This window comes from Syngnathus acus, chromosome 10 (assembly GCF_901709675.1).
Source record: "Syngnathus acus chromosome 10, fSynAcu1.2, whole genome shotgun sequence".
In the NCBI taxonomy this organism is placed as follows: domain Eukaryota; kingdom Metazoa; phylum Chordata; class Actinopteri; order Syngnathiformes; family Syngnathidae; genus Syngnathus; species Syngnathus acus.
Window position 1 is genome coordinate 633,301 of NC_051095.1, and position 17,121 is coordinate 650,421.

Sequence of the window (17,121 nt, forward strand, 5' to 3'; positions counted from 1 at the left end):
CGGCCGCCCTCTTGTCTTCTCAGGCTCAGGGGCTGCAAGCTGAGCAAGAAAAGCTGCGAGGCGCTGGCCTCCATTCTAAGCTCGCCCGGCAGCCTGAGGAAGCTGGATCTCGCCTACAACGACTTGCGTGACGACGGGCTGGAGGCGCTCGCCGCCGGACTGGCAAAGCCGCAGTGCACCTTGCAAGTTCTCGGGTAAGGCTCTCCTCGAGCGGCAGAAGGCCAGCCGGCCCAAGAACCTTGGGCTTGTGTCAGCCGCCCTCTTGTCTTCTCAGGCTCCAGAGGTGCAAGCTGAGCAAGAAAAGCTGCGAGGCGCTGGCCTCCGTTCTAAGCTCGCCCGGCAGCCTGAGGGAGCTGGATCTCGGCTACAACGACTTGTGTGACGACAGGCTGGAGGCGCTCGCCGCCGGACTGGCAAAGCCGCAGTGCACCTTGCAAGTTCTCAAGTAAGGCTCTCCTCGAGCGGCGAGCCGGCCCAAGAACCTTGGGCTTGTGTCAGCCGCCCTCTTGTCTTCTCAGGCTCCAGAGGTGCAAGCTGAGCAAGAAAAGCTGCGAGGCGCTGGCCTCCCGTTCTAAGCTCGTCCCGCACCCTGAGCCATCTGGATCTAAGCTGGAACGACTTGCACGACGACAGGCTGGAGGCGCTCGCCGCCGGACTGGCAAAGCCGCAGTGCACCTTGCAAGATCTCGGGTAAGGCTCTCCTCGAGCGGCAGAAGGCCAGCCGGCCCAAGAACCTTGGGTTTGTGTCAGCCGCCCTCTTGTCTTCTCAGGCTGGTGTTGTGCGAGATCGGCACACGAGGATGCGTCTCACTGGCCAAGGCTCTCCGGTCCAACCCCTCCCACCTCCAACAGCTGGACCTGAGCTCGAATGACATCGGAGAGGAAGGAAAGCGGGCCTTGGAGGAGGTCCAAATGGATTCTCGCTGCAGTCTGAAGATCAAGTGGTAGGTTCCAAACATCTTCCAGGGTGCCGTTGAAGAAAATGGCTTCCAAAAAGTCGCTCGCGCCGAGCTCCAAAGCCAGATTTACTGACATCAGATTGAATAAAGTAGAGAAGCACACGTGAAATCAATCAAAGGAAATGTTTTAATACTAACTTCATGATGTGCACTTTGACATCACAAATGTTTTGGGCCATATTGCCTGAATGAAGTAAGTGTTCAATGCATGCCTGGTGTTTTTCCTCAAACGCTGAATGCTTGGTTAGATCTATCTAGGGATGATTGATGTGACGCCATTGACGCTAGCCTTGGATCCTTGGGAAGAGTTCTGAGGACGGATGGATGTGGATGCATGCAGAAGGTCGCGAAGGATGCGTTTCCCATGGAGCGTATGGCTGAGGACGCCCGCTGTCCAAAAGGAAACGGCAATGCCTGTCCTTCACGTTAGTTGCTTGATTCTCCGACCGATGATAAGGCATAGATATTTCCACATTTCACAAATAAGACGTGAAATCCAACACAGACGTGTGCTCCTGACACTCTCCTGCCATCCACACTCGTGGCGGGCGGGACTTGACCCTTGACCCTCCACTTCCTCGCATAATTTGACCTGCTGGCACCAAACGCCGACCAATGGTGAATGTTGAGGCAAATAATAATTGCATCATCATGCCTTCAATTGACTTGTTTTTGAATGCACTTTGATCACTAAAGCGCCATGAAATATAAATACCGTAATTTTCGGACTATAAGTCGCGTTTTTTTTCATAGTTTGGGTGGGGGGGCGACTTATACTCAGGAGCGACTTATATATGTTTTTTTTTTCAAAAATTTTCAAAAAAAAAAAAAAGGTGAAACCGCGATAAACGAACCGCAAGGGATTACTGTAATTTGAATTTCAAGTGACGACAGCAGCGCAACATCGCGTCAGCAGCAGCTCGTCGAGTCAATCTTTGTCCTTTATGTAAACAACCGCCGCGCTGCTGTCGCAGCGTCGCAACAACACGTGAGCAACAACAGGCTAAACGATAGGTATGCTAACGTGACATAAACACAAACTAAGAGCTGAGAATGGCCCTGACGTAAAATTATTATTAAGTTATTCAAAAAACTATTACATAAATAACACGTTAATAAAACCATCTGCGTCACACCAATTCATTAAATCCATCAATCGTCCTTTGTCAACAATGCGTGCGCGCCGCTGACGGCTCTTGCACTTTAAAATATTCCACAGGCCCATATAACCATATATAAATTAGATATCAAATAACTATTATATAAGCAATAATGTTATCAAACCACCTGTGCAGTCTAAATCATTACATCCTTCAATCAAATTCCTCGTCCTTTGTCAACAACGCCGCGCGCTCGTGCGCCCTGACGTCAGCCTCGTTGTTATTCCACAGATCTAGTGTATAACTAGATTGTAGCGTTAACAAAGTACTTCCGGTCTGTGGTTTCAGCGCTTCTGTTGCTATGGCAACACATTCAAGTCCCTGACTGTGAAGACTGTACAAATATTCCAAAAATGTACACGTCAATCTAAAGTGTGTGTGCATACGTGTGCGTGCGTGTAAATAACATAACCTCGGCACTGCCAACAGCTTTCTGCTGGAGGTCATCGGGAGCTTGTCTTCACATGTAGGAGGATTCAAGTCAAATTGTAATCAGAGTACTTTGCACGATCCAGGAGGTTGGTGTCAGTTTCAAAGCTGAACACTTTGTCATTGTGTAGCTTGGAAGAAGCAGGTTGCGAAATCATCATCTGACTGTCATATGTTTTTTTTTTGTCATTTCATAACTGCTGAGAGGAAAAAAACATTTCTTTTTATTTCTGTATCAATGTGCATTTTGCGCTCTCTTTCTCTGTCCCTTCTTCCACAATTTTGATACGGAATAGTCTGAAGAGGGAGAAACGGCAATGTGACATAGACACAGGGCTGTAACTTTCCATCACACATAGATACCAAATGGCTAAGTGATAACAGAACAGGGCTTTACCTTATGTTGATATGTTTTTGCCTCCCCGCCTTGCCCGTACCTACCCCTTCCCTTCCCGCCTTTTCATTTCCCGGACAGTATTAAAGCTTCTGACCTGACGTTCTATGTGCTGAGGTAGGTGCTTCATGTACCGGCCGCCATTGAACAACCCAAGATTTTGCAAATAAAGAACCAACTGTTACTCCACATCTTTATTTTCCTTGCTCAACGACGGACGTCTCGAACAAAACGCGACAAGACCAATAAGTCACATTTTCTCTCTCTCTCTCTCTTTCCGCTTTCTCTCTAGAATCAGATGTTTATTTCCCATTTGCATACAAAAGTCAAATTTGTTAAAAAGAAAAGGTAACTCTGAGCAATGCGATTCCAGCTGTTAGTCTCTCACCAACAAATGAAGCAAAAAATGTTTTTAAAGTGGTAAAAAAAGACTTAACTGGATGTTCTCGCGATAATTGATGAACATCTCAGCAGCAAAACACAAACACGACGTGTGCGCGCGCACACGGCAGTGCGAGCGTCTGCGCATGCGCGCTGCGTCACGACCGAGCTGGTTGTTGCTTCCGCAGCGCACGAGCGTTAGCGGAATCAAAACAAGGCCAAAAGGTTGGAGGAGGCCCGCGCAACAAAAATAACAACGAGTGAGCGAGCGAGCGATCGAGCGAGTTTCCTGTGAACGAGGTCCCCCACCTGGAGCCTCAGCACGCAGAACCCAGGACGCGGTTCGAGGGAGACCAGCAAGGAAGACCGCCTGTGCGTCTGCGTGCGCGCGCCACGACAAAGACGTGAGTCGTGCACGGCCCCCTAAATGCCGCTTGTTTAAGGGTAAATGTATTTTTAGCTCCTCACGCAAAGCAAACACACATACGTCAGCAGGCCTGAAGGTGAGCATCATGTTGTTGTTGTTGATGATGATGATGAATAAGATGAAGAGGTCATGTGTCCGGCCTGCACTTGACATCCCTCAAAGGAGACACCCTTGAGAGGACACGCAGAGATGAGATGACGTCAAGACATTGAAATGAGCGAGATTAGAGGACATGAAGGCTGTGGAAAGGGCACAGGAAATGGGGAGATTTCAGAAGATAACGGGTTTGGTCCCTGGTTTGGTCCGTTACACTGGCACAAAATTGGCAAAAGCATTAGGTAGTTCTTTTCCAGAAATTCAGCTTTCACAGAGGTCAGAAATTGGCTGAAATTACAAGGATTTGGAAGGTCTCTAGAATATGATTGGAAAATACTTATTTGAATATCAATTGGTTGTGGATTCTTGGAATTGTTGCACCTGGAACCTTTTAATGGTGCTGGATGTATTCTTTCTGCCCACCGACAGTTTTGGATGAGGGCAGCATGACGTCCCTCAGCCGGACTGGCCTGCGCGTCCCCTCGGTGCTGGTGCTGGTCATGGTCCTGGTCGTCGTCCAGAGCCGGTGGGCCAGGGCGGGTCGCCCGGACCGCGCGCCCGCCCCCGTGTTGGTGTTGGAGGAGTACGTGAGCGCCACGGTCAACGCCAGCGTGATGGACGCGCGAGGACACGCCGTCCACGTCATGAGCAGCGAAGACGGAATCTACGGCCAGAACTCGCCCAAAGTCGACACCCGCGCGCTGCTCGTCGTCACGCCCGCGCCAGGTAACTTGACATACGCAAATTTTGATTTTGGCCTCTATTCAAAGGAAAAACGTGCACACCGCCGTTGGTTCCTGACGTTGCTCATGTCTCGTCTGTGCACAGTGGTGGATCGTCAGGGCTGTGACCCCGACACGCGCTTTGTGGCGCCGCCCCGTGGCGTCCAGTGGGTGGCGCTGCTGCAGAGAGGAAACTGCACCTTCCGGGAGAAAATTCTGAAGGCCGCCACCTTCAATGCTTCCGCCGTGCTCATCTACAACAACTCCACCAACAAGACTGTCATGATGGGCCACGAAGGTCAGTGTGTGTGAACACGCCGTGCTAACGTGAGCGACAAGGCTTTCTGGTCCTGCCGCTCCCGGTTGAGGTAAAAGGTCGTGGTGGATGGATGAGGCATGTGCAAATGTCCCGGTCCAGAAAGCCCCCAACAATCACGGTTTCCTCATCTGGTGTTCTGCTGTGGCGCCTTCAGGTACGGGCGACACAGTGGCGGTGATGATCACGGAAGGTTATGGCAAAGACATCCTGGCCCAACTGGAGAGGAACCTGAGCGTGGTGGTGACGGTCTTTAGGGGTCAGCGCACTCCCAAGAACATCAACCGAGGCTCGCTGGTCTTTGTGTCCATCTCCTTCATCGTCCTCATGATCATCTCCTCGGCTTGGCTCATCTTCTACTTCATACAGAAGATACGATACGGCGGCGCGCCGCACCGTGGCCACGTACGTGTGTGTGTGTGTGTGTGTGCGTGCCTGTGTGCAGACACGTGACCATAGCGTGTTTCTTTTTTGTCTGACGTCAGCGTCGTCTGGGCGACGCGGCCAAGAAGGCCATCGGGAAGTTAAGCACCAGGACGGTGAAGAAAGGAGATAAAGTAAGATGTGTGTGCGGGTTTTTTGGGTTGATTTGAAATGACGTGTGTGTGTGTGTGTGTAGGAGACGGATCCTGACTTCCACCACTGTGCAGTTTGTATCGAATCATACCAGCTGAACGACGTGGTCCGCATCCTTCCCTGCAAGTAAGTCAAGGCACAAAAGGGGCTGAGCTTGAATGATGCCTGTGTGTGCACCTTCCAAAGTATGACATCTAACACACACACATGAAAAGTGGAGGATTTTGGGCTGGCTCTGAAATATCACCAGATGAAATGTCATTTAGGCACGTGTTCCACAAGGCGTGCGTGGATCCGTGGCTCAGCGAGCACTGCACGTGTCCCATGTGCAAACTCAACATCCTCAAGGCTCTCGGCATTTCGGTGAGTCGTGTGCCGGGTCGCGTGCCCAGGTTTTTAACGGCGCTGACGTTGCGCCTGTGTTTTGACGTGCAGGGTGGCGTGCCGTACGTAGACAGCGAGGGCCTGAATGCGGAGCATCCCGGTGGGGCTCAGGCGTCCGCCGGCCCGAGGGCGCCGCCTAGCCGGCGAAGCGGCCGACCCGCCGTCCGCCTGGAGCCTCTCAGCCCGCCCTGCCCGGAGGCCCCGCCCCTTTCCCCCGCTGACATCGCCATTGCCGTCACCAGTAAGATTTGTGTGTGTGTGCGCGTGTGGTTGAATTTTCAGAAACTTTTTCCCTTTCTTGTCTTTTTATTTTATTTTTGACAGATTCTTGTGAAGCCTAACACAATCTTGGAATCTTGAAAGCAAATGTTTTGTTTGTGCAGGCGGTCACTTCTTCACGTCGACGCCTCCTCCTCGCACGGAGCTGCCGGACCTGCAGGCCCCTCTCGACCTCTACGACGACAAGTCCTGAAGCCCGTCACCATGGCAACCCCTCGCCTCCAACCACACACACACACACACACACACACACACACACACACACACACACACACACACACACACAGACATTAACACAAACATTCTGACCTGTGTAAGAACACTGAACTCGAGGACTCCAAAGTGTTGTTGACAAAGCGGATCACTCTGGATCTGGTCTCATCGGGTTTCGGAGCAGCGGATCCTGACTCCTGAATCTTCCGTGAAAAACTTTCTGAAGGCTCAGCCAATTTGTGGCCAGATTTACGGGTCCTGGTTCCCGGGACGCTTTACGGGGCGACAAAAGTTCCATCTGGAGTTCTTCTCAAGGATCCTGGAAAAGATGCGTGGAGGGTCGGTCGTCTATTGTTCTTCCAATGGTTTGTTCCTTCTTAGAAAAGCCAATTCCTCCAATTCCAGAGTGCCTGAATGTTGGTCAACGGACTGCAGCTGGATCACAACCAAAGAACCAGAACTACTGGCTTTTTGAGGCATACCCACCCACACCAATCCTGAGACCAGAACCAGAAGCAGAACTTCTGTAGAGACAATCGCATGACCCAGGAAGAGTGCAACCCTCTCTCCCGCTGCAGCCGCCAACAATTGCTTTTAAAGGAAGAGTCCCTCACTTGCCAACAAGTCCCATCGTCCTCCAGCCGTCACGTCGCTAAGGTCTTTGCCACTCCAAGTTGGCCCATTGGCCAGAAACAGAAGCCGAGCTGGCGTGTCACCGGTAACCACCTCGATCTAAACGTTAGCCTAGTTTCGCACAAAAGGCAGAAGGGAAAGGCCGAGTTTAGCTTGCGTTAGCGTAGCAAGAGAAGGAATGCAAATAATAAAGGGAAGGCCGACGTCAAAGTGGCTTCAAAACAGCATCGGCCGTGCTTGCTCACCAGCTACTTTGCTCTTCGGCCAAACCGCTCCAGTTCATAATTAGCATTTTCATTAACCCAAATTGATACAATCAATAGAGCATTACAGTAAGAAAATGTATATTCTACAAACTATTACAATTGTGAGCCAAGCGTACAAATAACCAATACTCACGCGATTGTCATATTTAGTCATAAGGATAACCAATTCATTTTGTGACTCAACACGTTAAGTATATTTCAAATCATTTACATATTCCGCATTGGGAGGCGTGTGATTGGTCTAGTTCCATGGTCGTCTTGAACTGTGGTTGAAATTCCGTACACATATACAATGTTGCTTGCACATGGCAACGTGAAACGAAGCAACAAGTTTGATCCTTGTACAATAACTTCAATCACCTGTTGACTTCATGTTTGTTGTAAAACGACGAACCAAGATTCAAACACTGTGTGTGTGTGCGTTTGAAACATGGAATTAATGTACTGTAGTTCATTTGTAGTCCGTCACTATTAAAATGCTGCTCTGTTGACGCCTGTCAATCCATCATCTCGCCTACTATTTTGCAATTATTTAGCAATTAGTGCAACATGCCAAAAACCTCACCCGTGCATGTTTAGCACCAGCCCGTGTTAGCGCAGGCGCTAAACTCAAACTCAACTCTTTTTACTTGGAGCTTCCTTGAGCAGTAATGCTACATTCAAATCCACTTCAATACAAATAACGATGGCAGTCATTGAGTTCATTTAGGCAATCGAAATGACTCATCAAAATTCAAAGGGTAAGATCAATTGAAATGCCGATACACTTTAATCAATAGATTAATTACATCAATTTATTCCGTGACAGTTATTGTTTAGAAAACCTCTAAAATAGATGTTCATCAAAACTTGGTATTCATGTGTTTCGAAATGAAATGATTATTTTAAAAGTTAAGTTACAAATTACGGATGGGAAAGATTTCTTATATTCCTAAAGATAAAATATCGCGGTTGGTCATGTTATATCATCAGTTTGTATTCAAAATAAGTGAGTGTTCTTTGCCTCGATCAATGTTCCATTTGACGTTTCGCACCGCGTGTTGTTTTGAAGTTCAACATGAGCAACCAGAAACAAAGTTAAAAGAGTCAAACTTTCATGTTCACTTTTATTGTGTGGAGGGAGGAGTTCTTTCTCTCGCTCGCTGACTGTTGATGACGTGGCGCTCAGAGGGCGTGTCCAATGCGTCAACCCGGAAGTGATGTGCAGTGGTGGGTTGGGTTGAGTTGGGGGTAGGGGTGGGGAACACAAGCCAAACAACTTCGTCTACGGCCTTCTGCGCTGCCTGACAAGCAGAACTTGAGAGACGAACGAAGCCAACCCCCGAGGAGGAACATGTGGATCCACCCGGAGGAGGTTCTGCTTGCTGGGCCTCTCTGGGTGTCCGAGCGGGCCAACCCGTTCTTCATCCTGCAGCGGCGGCGGGGACACGGCCGCGGAGGGGGGCTCTCCGGTCCGTCGTCATCCTCGTCTTTCTCACGATTCCTGTCATTCCTCTTTATTTGTCTTCCTCTTCTGCTGCTTTTGGTCTTTTACCCCTTCCCTTTCGTCATTGTCTTTTATTCTCCTTTTTCTTCTTTTACAAAGTCAAACGGGTTATGTCTACTCTCATTGTACGTGTCGTCCGGATGGACTTTGGTAGAACACAGCAGCGACTGTTTATGTCTGTGGGTGCGCGTGCGCGGGCACGGGCACGCGCGCGATGACCGCTTGTTGAATGAATGCGTGAAAGAGCGAATGGACGTCGGCAGCCATGTTGGGCTTGCCGGTCTGCTGATGGACACGAACTTGTTACTCGCTGGTACCAAGAGGCTGAGTGGGCGCGTCTTGGTACCAACATAAAAAGTTCTGGATACCCTTCATATTGGTCCCAAAACATTAGGAGCTCTTGCAACAAACGAGTAGTACAAATCGGATCTTCAATCGGTAGGTTTCTCACGCCAGCATCTTGTGTTGGTACCAACTTCTTGGATTTGTTGGATTTCTCGACAGGAACCTGTGTTGTTGTCGTCTTTTGACGAGGTGGTCTCTGCGTGCAGGTCTACTGGTGGGGACTCTGGATGTGGTTCTGGACTCCAGCGCCAGGGTGGCCCCCTACAGGATCCTCCTCCAAACGGCCGACTCGCAGATCTTCTGGAACGTTGCCTGCGGTGAGTCCCGCCCCCGGATGGGACTCCTGACCCCGACTGACTTTTGACCCGGGGGCGTGTGGCAGGTTCCTCGCGCAAGGAGATTACAGAGCACTGGGATTGGCTGGAGGCGAACCTGCTGCAGACAGTCGCCACTTTCGACAATGACAGCGACGTCGCCACGTTCGTCAGGGGCAAGATTTCCGTACGTCTTTTATTATTATTATTATTATTCTTTGAGCTTTTTGGCGACGGCAGTATGAAGTGGGCTCAACCACAGTCGGGGACTCACGAGTAGACTTCCTGCTCGGCACAGGGCCTGATCGCAGAGGAGAAGCGGGCCACGACGGGCCACGACGGGCAGGAAGAGGATTGCAGTAAGTTCCAGGAAGCCCAGCTGAAGATGCGCAAACTGTTTGGGATGCCCGAAGAGGAGAAGCTGGTCAACTACTACTCGTGCAGCTACTGGAAAGGTCGCGTGCCGCGGCAGGGCTGGCTCTACCTGTCTGTCAATCACCTCTGCTTCTACTCCTTCCTACTGGGCAAGGAAGGTATACGACACGACACGACACCTTCTGGAGAGGGTCGCTATCGGCGCGGTCCCATACACTTCCTGTGTCGTATGTGCATTGGTGGCAGTCACTCTGGTGGTCCCGTGGACAGAAGTGACCCAGCTGGAGAAGAACGCCACCCTGTTGTTCCCGGAAAGCGTTCGTGTGAGAACTCGGGTCGGGGAGCACTTCTTCTCCGTGTTCCTCAACATCAACGACACCTTCAAGTTGATGGAGCAGCTGGCCAACATGGCCATGCGGCAGCTGCTGGACAACGAGGCCTTCGCCGCCGACCTCTCGCTGCCCAAACCCCGCAAGACCCTCAAGAACGTCTCCGCCCTCAAGAGGTCCGGGAAGTTCCTCTTTCTTGATTCGGCCGCCGCCGCTCACGCTGGGATGTTTTGCGGGCAGGGATCTGGACGCGCGGGCCAAGAACGAGCGTTACCGGAGCACCTTCCGTCTGACGCAGGACGAGCGTCTGGACGGACACACGGACTGCACGCTGTGGACGCCCTTCGCCAAGATGCACGTGGTGGGCCAGCTCTTCATCTCCAACAACTACATCTGCTTCCGGAGCCGAGAAGAAGACCTGTGCCAGCTCATCATCCCGCTCAGAGAGGTCCAATGGACGCTTTGCGACGGGCTGAATTTTCACCCCAATTTCGTCGGGCCGACCAAAACCCGACTCCATTCTCGGTGAATTTTACGCGAACGAGCAAAAAGTGTGCTTGCTGAGCCGTTTTCTTGTCGCCGCGTTGGGCCCGCCAGGTTTCCATCGTGGAGAAGGCGGACAGCAGCAGCGTTCTGCCGTGTCCCGTGTCCATCAGCACCAAGAACAAAATCAACTTCCTGTTTGCCAACCTTAAAGATCGGGACTTCCTGGTCCAGCGCATCTCCGACTTCCTGCAGAGGACTCCCGACGACAGCTCGTGGGGGGACGTCAGTCCTCTGGCGGCCGCGGTGCGATCGCCTCATTCATTTGCTTGTCATTTATCAGTGTGCGGGCAACACTGGGAGGGAGTCTTTAAGGTTGTTGTCCTTTTGCCCCGCCCTCCCTACCTCCAGGCATCTTCCGGCGGCGCCAAGGAGCGCCACTATCACCCCGACGTGCCCACGGCCACACAAGGACTTCTGCAACTTTACCACAAAGACGCTCCAGAGGACCTGGGACCCAAAGCTGTGAGTCCGCCGAAACACGCTTTCTATGCCGGTTCGCTCGCAAAAGAACCGGTGAGACAAACCAACTTATATACTTACGAAACGTGCACATCAAATACGAACGTAAAACATACGTAGCACTTTGGCCTGCGAGTCAACAAACGGGGCACCTTCGTTCAATCCCTTCACTTCTTGTGCCCTCGAAGTTAGACTTACTTTTGGTTTATCTTGAAACTTAATATTAACAATGTACAAATGACAAAATTGAAATACATTCAATTGAAATGATCAGTTCAACCTGGATGTTTTCATTTGCCGCACTTTTTATCGAATCTCTTTGTTCGAAAATACTTTAAAATGCATTCAAATATTCTAATCAGTGCTCCTCCTTTTTAATTGTGTCCGATTGACAAGTTAAACAGAGCACACTGACAAATAATGCGGACATTTAGGCTGGATGCCATCCAGCCATGGTCCAGACTTTGCTGGCGCTCACGTTGTGTCGTGTGACAATCATCGGTGTGCGTCAGATGAAGGAGAAGATGAAGGAGGAGGCGTGGAACATCCACTTTTCCGAGTTTGGCCGCGGAGTCTGCATGTACAGGACGTCCAAAAGCCGAGAATTAGTCCTGGGCGGCATTCCGGAAAGGCTCCGAGGAGAACTCTGGTTGCTCTTCTCAGGTAGGCGGCCGGCGCTCGCTCTTTTTGGCCTCTTTCCGCTGCTTCTCCTCTCTCCCGTGACTCTTGTCGGCCTTGGCGTTTTGTTGCTTCCCCCTGGCGTCCCGCGTCGGTAGGAGCGCGCAACGAGATGTCCATGCACGCCGGTTACTACGGCGACCTGGTGGAGCGGGCGGCGGGCCTGTGCTCTTTGGCCACGGAGGAGATCGAGCGGGACCTGCACCGCTCCATGCCCGAGCACCGAGCCTTCCAGAACGAGACGGGCATCGGCGCCCTGCGCCGCGTCCTGACGGCCTACGCCCACAGGAACCCGGGCATCGGCTACTGCCAGGTGGGCGACGCCTCCGAGCGGCCGGCCGGGCGGGGCGGGGCGCCGGCGTGACTGACGACGTGCCCCGACCGCAGGCCATGAACATCGTGACGTCGGTGCTGCTGCTGTACTGCACTGAGGAGGAGGCCTTCTGGCTGCTGGTGGCGCTCTGCGAGCGCATGCTGCCCGACTACTACAACACCAGGGTCGTGGGTACGCCGCCGCCGCATTGGCTCACAAGTGACTGCGTCTCAGCATGCGTCCTCGCGGCTGACCCGTGTTTGCTTGAAGGCGCTCTGGTGGACCAGGGGGTGTTTGAAGACCTGACCCGGGCCTTCCTGCCCCTGTTGTACCAGCACATGCAGGATCTGGGCGTCATCTCCACCATCAGCCTGTCGTGGTTCCTCACCCTCTTCCTGTCCGTCATGCCCTTCGACAGCGCCGTGGTCCTGGTCGACTGCTTCTTCTACGAGGGCATCAAAGTCATCTTCCAGGTACGCCGGCCGTCATCCCGGGCTGCCTGCCACGTTGTCACGCTCCCGTGCTGCCTGCAGGTGGCGCTGGCAGTGCTCCACGACAACATGGACGCCTTGTTGGCCTGCAGCGACGAGGGCGAAGCCATGACCGTCCTGGGAAGGTAACGGCCGGTCGCCGTTGAGCGCCTGGTGGGATGTAGCGCCAGCGGCTGGACACGTGATGCGCGTGTGAAGGTACCTGGACCACGTGGTGAACAAGCAGATCGCCACGCCGCCTGTCCCCCACCTGCACGCCCTCCTCACCGGCGGAGACGAGCCGCCGCCCGAGATTGACATCTTCGAACTCGTCCAGTCCTCCTATGAGGTCAGACCGGGAGGATGACCTTTACCTGAGCCTCAGTTGCTTCCATCTCCAATTTTCACGCAAAGACCTTGTAGAGCCACCGTCTTTCTTACCAGTTTTACAAGTTCTCTCACAGTGCATGTAGGCGGGGCTTAGCGCGAGGGCCGCAATATTGGCGCGAGGGCGACAGAACGCCAGCCGCGCGTTCAAATTGTCGAGTTCGCTGCCTAACCAACCGGCTGACTTGTGCGAGCAGAAGTTCAGCGGCCTTCGCTCCGATGTCATCGAGCAGATGAGGTTCAAGCAGAGGTTAAAGGTGATCCAGTCTCTGGAGGACACGGCAAAACGGAGCGTGGTGAGCCGGGGTCTCGGGCTAATGGGCTAACGGGCTAACAGGTTGAGGACAAAGACGGACGGCTGCCTTCTGTGCGCAGGTGCGAGCCATGGTGACCGAGTCGGCCTTCGGCATGGAGGAGTTGGAGGAGCTCTACTGCCTCTTTAAGGTGAGACGGGACGGGAGGGACGCTCGACGACGGCTGACCGACCGATGCTGGTTTCAGGCCCGGCACATGAGCAGCCGCTACTGGGGCTCGGGCGGCACTGCGGCGGAGCGACACGACCCTAGCCTGCCCTACCTGGAGCAGTACCGCATCGACGCCGCTCAGTTCTCGCAGCTCTTCTGCGCCCTGGCCGCCTGGCGCTGCGCCGGGCACGCGCCCGTCCTGGCCGGCCGACTCTTCAGGACGCTGGATCGCGACCGCGACGGCCTGGTCAACTTCAAGGAGTTTGTCACGGCGCTCAGTGAGTCTGCGAAGGTCGCTGGCGCGTGACCTTGGTCCTCGTGCTCGCCTCGCTCTTTGTGCAGGTGGGATGTACCACGGCGACATGACAGACAAGCTCAAGCTGCTTTACAAGCTCCACCTGCCGCCTGGTAACCTTTGTATATTTGCCCGAGCGTTTGAACGTGGGCCAGTACGGAGGTGATCGTGTGTGTCTGTCCGTCTCGTGCTAGCACGGCCAAAAACCATTCACGTCATTGTTTGTGTGTCAGCTCTGTGTCCCGAGGAGGCGGAGTCCGCGCTGGAGGCTGCAAACTTCTTCACCGATGACACGCCTAAAGGTAAGCACGCACTTTGGTCGGCGGCCATGGATTTAGTTTGCGTGAAAAGCTTCAAGGGGCTTCTCTTCCTCCCTTTCTTCTTGCTCCTCCAGAATCGTCCGTCTTGTCTCTTAAAGACAGTTTTGCACCGCAGCAAGTGACAGCAGGTTTGGTTGGGATGATGATGATGATGACATGACGATGATAATGATGATAACCATGACGACGATAACGCAAAGCACTAGGGTTAGGGTTCGCATTGCAAAGCATGTATGCATTTACAGAACGGCTAATAAATGAAAAACAATACAACAGAACACAACATGAAACTAAAGGGATCCATAAATATCGTGGATTATGGTAAGGAGAGAAGGAAAGCCACGGCCTTGTTTCTGCAGTGAGTGACATGAATGTGTTTTACCGACGTCGAAAGTAGCAAGTGGAAATGGCGTCGATTTGTCCCATGATGTCAATGCGCAACGCTGTTTTAATACCCAAGCGTGATCTGTCACTTGAGGCACGTAAATGCAGTCGATGAAAACAACAAGGGCCCCAAAACAGATCCCCGTGGTACACCAGACTGACAATGACGACTGACAATGACGACGATGGTGACGTAGCTGACGATGGCGATGACCGTGGTGTGCAGGTGAGGACGCCAACGCCGAGTCTGACGGCAGCAGCGAGGAGAAGAAAGGTAACGTTTGCGTCGCCGCCGTTTGACTGCATGTTGGAATGCGGCTGGGGTCGTGACCTTTGACCTTGACCCACAGAGGACTACAGGTACTACCTGCGGATGTGGGCCAAAGAGAAGGAGCCCAAACAGGAATCCATCAAAGATCTTCCTCGGATGAACCAGGTCAGCACTCAGCTCTCGCACGTGTTCGAATCGGTTAGTCTGATGAAGTCTGACGTTGACGCGGGTGTAGGAGCAGTTCATCGAGCTGTGCAAGTCTCTGTACAACATGTTCAGTGAAGAGGAGCACGATGAGCAGCAGCTCTACCACGCCATCGCCACCGTCGCCAGCCTGCTGCTTCGCATCGGCGAAGTCGGAAAGAAGTTCAACAACGGCGACAGGCAGGGCGCGGCCGGACGGCAGGCGCCGGCCGACATCCGCCCGGAGGAGGCCCGAGACGACACGTCGGCGTCATCGTTCTCCACGCTGAGCGATGACGCATCGTCGGCCGATGAAGGCGGCGAGGGGCCGAGGAGGAGGCGGGTCAGCGTAGCCGACGCCGATTGGTCCGTCACCTTCGAGCAGGTTCTGGCGTCCATGTTGACCGAGCCTGCGCTGGTGGACTACTTTGAGAGGAAGAGAAGCATCCAGGCCCGTATTGCCGCTTGCCAGACACGCCGGGCGGCGGAGCGTCAGAGCAGCTCTGCCTCTTCGGACCGCGAACGTGGCGACACTTGACCTCTGGCCTTCTCGCGCGTCCTGGTGCTTCACGTTACTGGCAGCTGCCTGGCTGTTCCTCTTTTGCAATAAAAGACCCACAGTAAGGGTGGGTGGTTATGGCAAACATTCTTTTTCCTCAAACAAATACCCATTTTCTATGGAAGCGTACTGTTGCCGGCTGCCACCCAAGAAACAAAACAAAAGTGATGTGATAAGTGTCCCGCGTTTCAATGGCCGAAGTAGTCCTTAGCGCTATACTAATGGGCAAAACAAGACAGAGCAATTCCTTCTGGTTCAGCTCAGTAGTTCAGAATTCGCACTGTATAATCATCATCATCGTGTTCCAAAAGATTTCCTTTTTATTTCAAATAAATTTATCATGTTTAAATGTGACATTGAACTTTTTCTAGTGTGGCAGCAGAATGTTTCAGTAGTTTTCTCTGTGTTAAAAATTGAACTTTTGGGCATTTTTCCCCTGTTTCTGCAAACGTTTCATCTGAAATACAAATCTTATTGGTCTGGGGGTTGGAAAAAAAATAATCCATTTGGGTTTCAGACCAAAAAGAACAGACTCGTGAAAGGCTGAGATTTGATTTGCCACAAACTTCGCAAAATGCAAATTTGAGAAGAATGTCTTTTAATGTGAAAGAGACGTGATCTCGTTTCCTGTTGGATGGAAATGCTCGTGTGACGTTTTAAGTGACTGAAATTTGATAAATAAATGTGGAGCGCTCTGTTGTTTGCGTGGTGGCCAATAAATAATAAACAAATATTTATCTTTTTTTAATCCTGACAGCAATGAAGTGCATATTTTTGTGAAGACACTGACATATTTGGGCTTCTATGCGATGCCCGAATGTGACGCCCGGATGTAGTGATGTGCATTCCAGTTCTTTTAAGTGAACTGAATCTTTTGAATCAGTTCACTCAAGAGATTCGTTCAAACGTTGTTTTTTTTTATTTTATAAATCAAATAATCAAAAATCATAGTCAAAGCTTCACAGAAAGTGAAACGTGCCACACCCGCCCTCACCCCCACTTTCTGATTGGCTGGTTGATCTGTGACGTCACTCAGACACTCCATTAGGTACACGGCCATTTTCAGGTGTACCTAATCACAGGCCACTACATTAGGGAAAAAGCTTAAGTGAAAGTGAAAAGTGCCACACCCGCCCTCACCCCCACTTTCTGATTGGCTGTTTGCCCTGTGACGGCACTCGGACACTCCATTAGGTACACCACTATTTTCAGGTGTTCCTAATAACAGGCCAATTCATGAGGGAAAAATCATGGTCAAAGCTTAAATGAAAGTGAAAAGTGCCACACCCGCCCTCACCCCCACTTTCTGATTGGCTGTTTGATCTGTGACGTCACTCGGACACGCCATTAGGCACGCCACCATTTTCAGGTTCGTTCGCGAAGATTCACGAGTGAGTGACAGACAGCGAGCGTTGCTGCTATGCCATCCGACACACGTTATGCCGACATTGATGTTTTAATTTTGTATTTGTTGGATTGTAGTTGATGGTGTTATTCTACCGAATGTGTTTCTGTCTGAATAAAAGGTTGAAAAATAATCCGTTATGCCGACATTTGTCATTTTGGGGGACACCAACTCATATAACAACGTAAAACACATACATATTGTCATATAAAGCAGTCAAATAAAGCAGTCATATAAAGCAGTCAAATGTCAGATTTTTATGTTTTAATTGGCGAATATAAAACCAAGGAATAAAACACCAGA

The 17,121-nt window shown here is 51.7% G+C and overlaps 4 protein-coding genes across 15 annotated transcripts in view; 3 read left to right on the forward strand and 1 right to left on the reverse strand.

The window, feature by feature from the left end:
* Positions 1 to 1,334, forward strand: part of LOC119128354 — a 113,887-nt gene extending 112,553 nt beyond the window's left edge. Inside the window, 6 exon segments of the mRNA XM_037260669.1 lie at positions 24 to 194; positions 275 to 445; positions 519 to 567; positions 569 to 690; positions 771 to 944; positions 1,219 to 1,334. Of these exon segments, the coding sequence (XP_037116564.1) occupies positions 24 to 194; positions 275 to 445; positions 519 to 567; positions 569 to 690; positions 771 to 944; positions 1,219 to 1,273 (742 nt within the window). The 3' untranslated portion in view covers positions 1,274 to 1,334.
* Positions 1 to 17,121, reverse strand: part of LOC119128357 — a 252,135-nt gene that overhangs the window by 211,608 nt on the left and 23,406 nt on the right. The gene's annotated exons all lie outside the window — the stretch shown is intronic.
* On the forward strand, positions 3,444 to 7,743 carry rnf130 (ring finger protein 130). Of its 5 annotated transcripts, none has more exons than XM_037260762.1 (10): positions 3,444 to 3,727; positions 3,819 to 4,034; positions 4,276 to 4,572; positions 4,675 to 4,866; positions 5,042 to 5,289; positions 5,370 to 5,441; positions 5,504 to 5,586; positions 5,727 to 5,823; positions 5,896 to 6,085; positions 6,228 to 7,743. In XM_037260762.1, the coding sequence occupies exons 2-10, from the start codon at positions 3,983 to 3,985 to the stop codon at positions 6,314 to 6,316; spliced, it is 1,320 nt and encodes a 439-aa protein (XP_037116657.1). In that variant the 5' UTR covers positions 3,444 to 3,727; positions 3,819 to 3,982; the 3' UTR covers positions 6,317 to 7,743. The 5 variants fall into 5 exon arrangements, 4 of the variants coding, with proteins under 4 accessions (XP_037116657.1, XP_037116659.1, XP_037116658.1 ...); XR_005098997.1 differs by lacking the exon at positions 3,444 to 3,727 and having other exon boundaries at positions 3,734 to 4,034; positions 6,228 to 6,675; positions 6,742 to 7,743; XM_037260763.1 differs by lacking the exon at positions 3,444 to 3,727 and having other exon boundaries at positions 3,734 to 4,034; positions 6,228 to 6,349; positions 6,380 to 7,743.
* On the forward strand, positions 8,428 to 16,144 carry LOC119128364 (TBC1 domain family member 9B). 6 transcript variants are annotated; one of them, XM_037260710.1, is made up of 23 exons: positions 8,569 to 8,686; positions 9,273 to 9,383; positions 9,449 to 9,567; positions 9,679 to 9,913; positions 10,002 to 10,260; positions 10,325 to 10,532; positions 10,682 to 10,873; positions 10,979 to 11,092; positions 11,602 to 11,752; positions 11,866 to 12,080; positions 12,155 to 12,272; positions 12,351 to 12,553; positions 12,614 to 12,696; positions 12,770 to 12,899; positions 13,135 to 13,233; positions 13,313 to 13,381; positions 13,439 to 13,679; positions 13,744 to 13,809; positions 13,930 to 13,998; positions 14,091 to 14,144; positions 14,627 to 14,674; positions 14,751 to 14,836; positions 14,907 to 16,144. In XM_037260710.1, exons 1-23 carry the CDS (start codon positions 8,569 to 8,571, stop codon positions 15,390 to 15,392), a joined length of 3,474 nt encoding a protein of 1,157 aa, XP_037116605.1. In that variant the 3' UTR covers positions 15,393 to 16,144. The 6 variants fall into 6 exon arrangements, 4 of the variants coding, with proteins under 4 accessions (XP_037116602.1, XP_037116605.1, XP_037116604.1 ...); XM_037260708.1 differs by lacking the exon at positions 8,569 to 8,686 and adding an exon at positions 8,734 to 9,159; XM_037260707.1 differs by having other exon boundaries at positions 8,428 to 8,686; positions 10,682 to 11,092.

Coding starts and splice junctions, on each gene's coding strand:
- rnf130 (XM_037260762.1), top strand. CDS start 3,983: ATGAAGGCTGTGGAAAGGGCACAGGAAATGGGGAGATTTCAGAAGATA. Junction 4,035..4,275: donor GAGATTTCAGAAGATAACGG/GTTTGGTCCCTG, acceptor GCCCACCGACAG/TTTTGGATGAGGGCAGCATG. Junction 4,867..5,041: donor TGTCATGATGGGCCACGAAG/GTCAGTGTGTGT, acceptor TGGCGCCTTCAG/GTACGGGCGACACAGTGGCG.
- LOC119128364 (XM_037260707.1), top strand. CDS start 8,569: ATGTGGATCCACCCGGAGGAGGTTCTGCTTGCTGGGCCTCTCTGGGTG. Junction 11,753..11,865: donor ACTCTGGTTGCTCTTCTCAG/GTAGGCGGCCGG, acceptor CCGCGTCGGTAG/GAGCGCGCAACGAGATGTCC. Junction 13,382..13,438: donor AGCTCTACTGCCTCTTTAAG/GTGAGACGGGAC, acceptor TGCTGGTTTCAG/GCCCGGCACATGAGCAGCCG.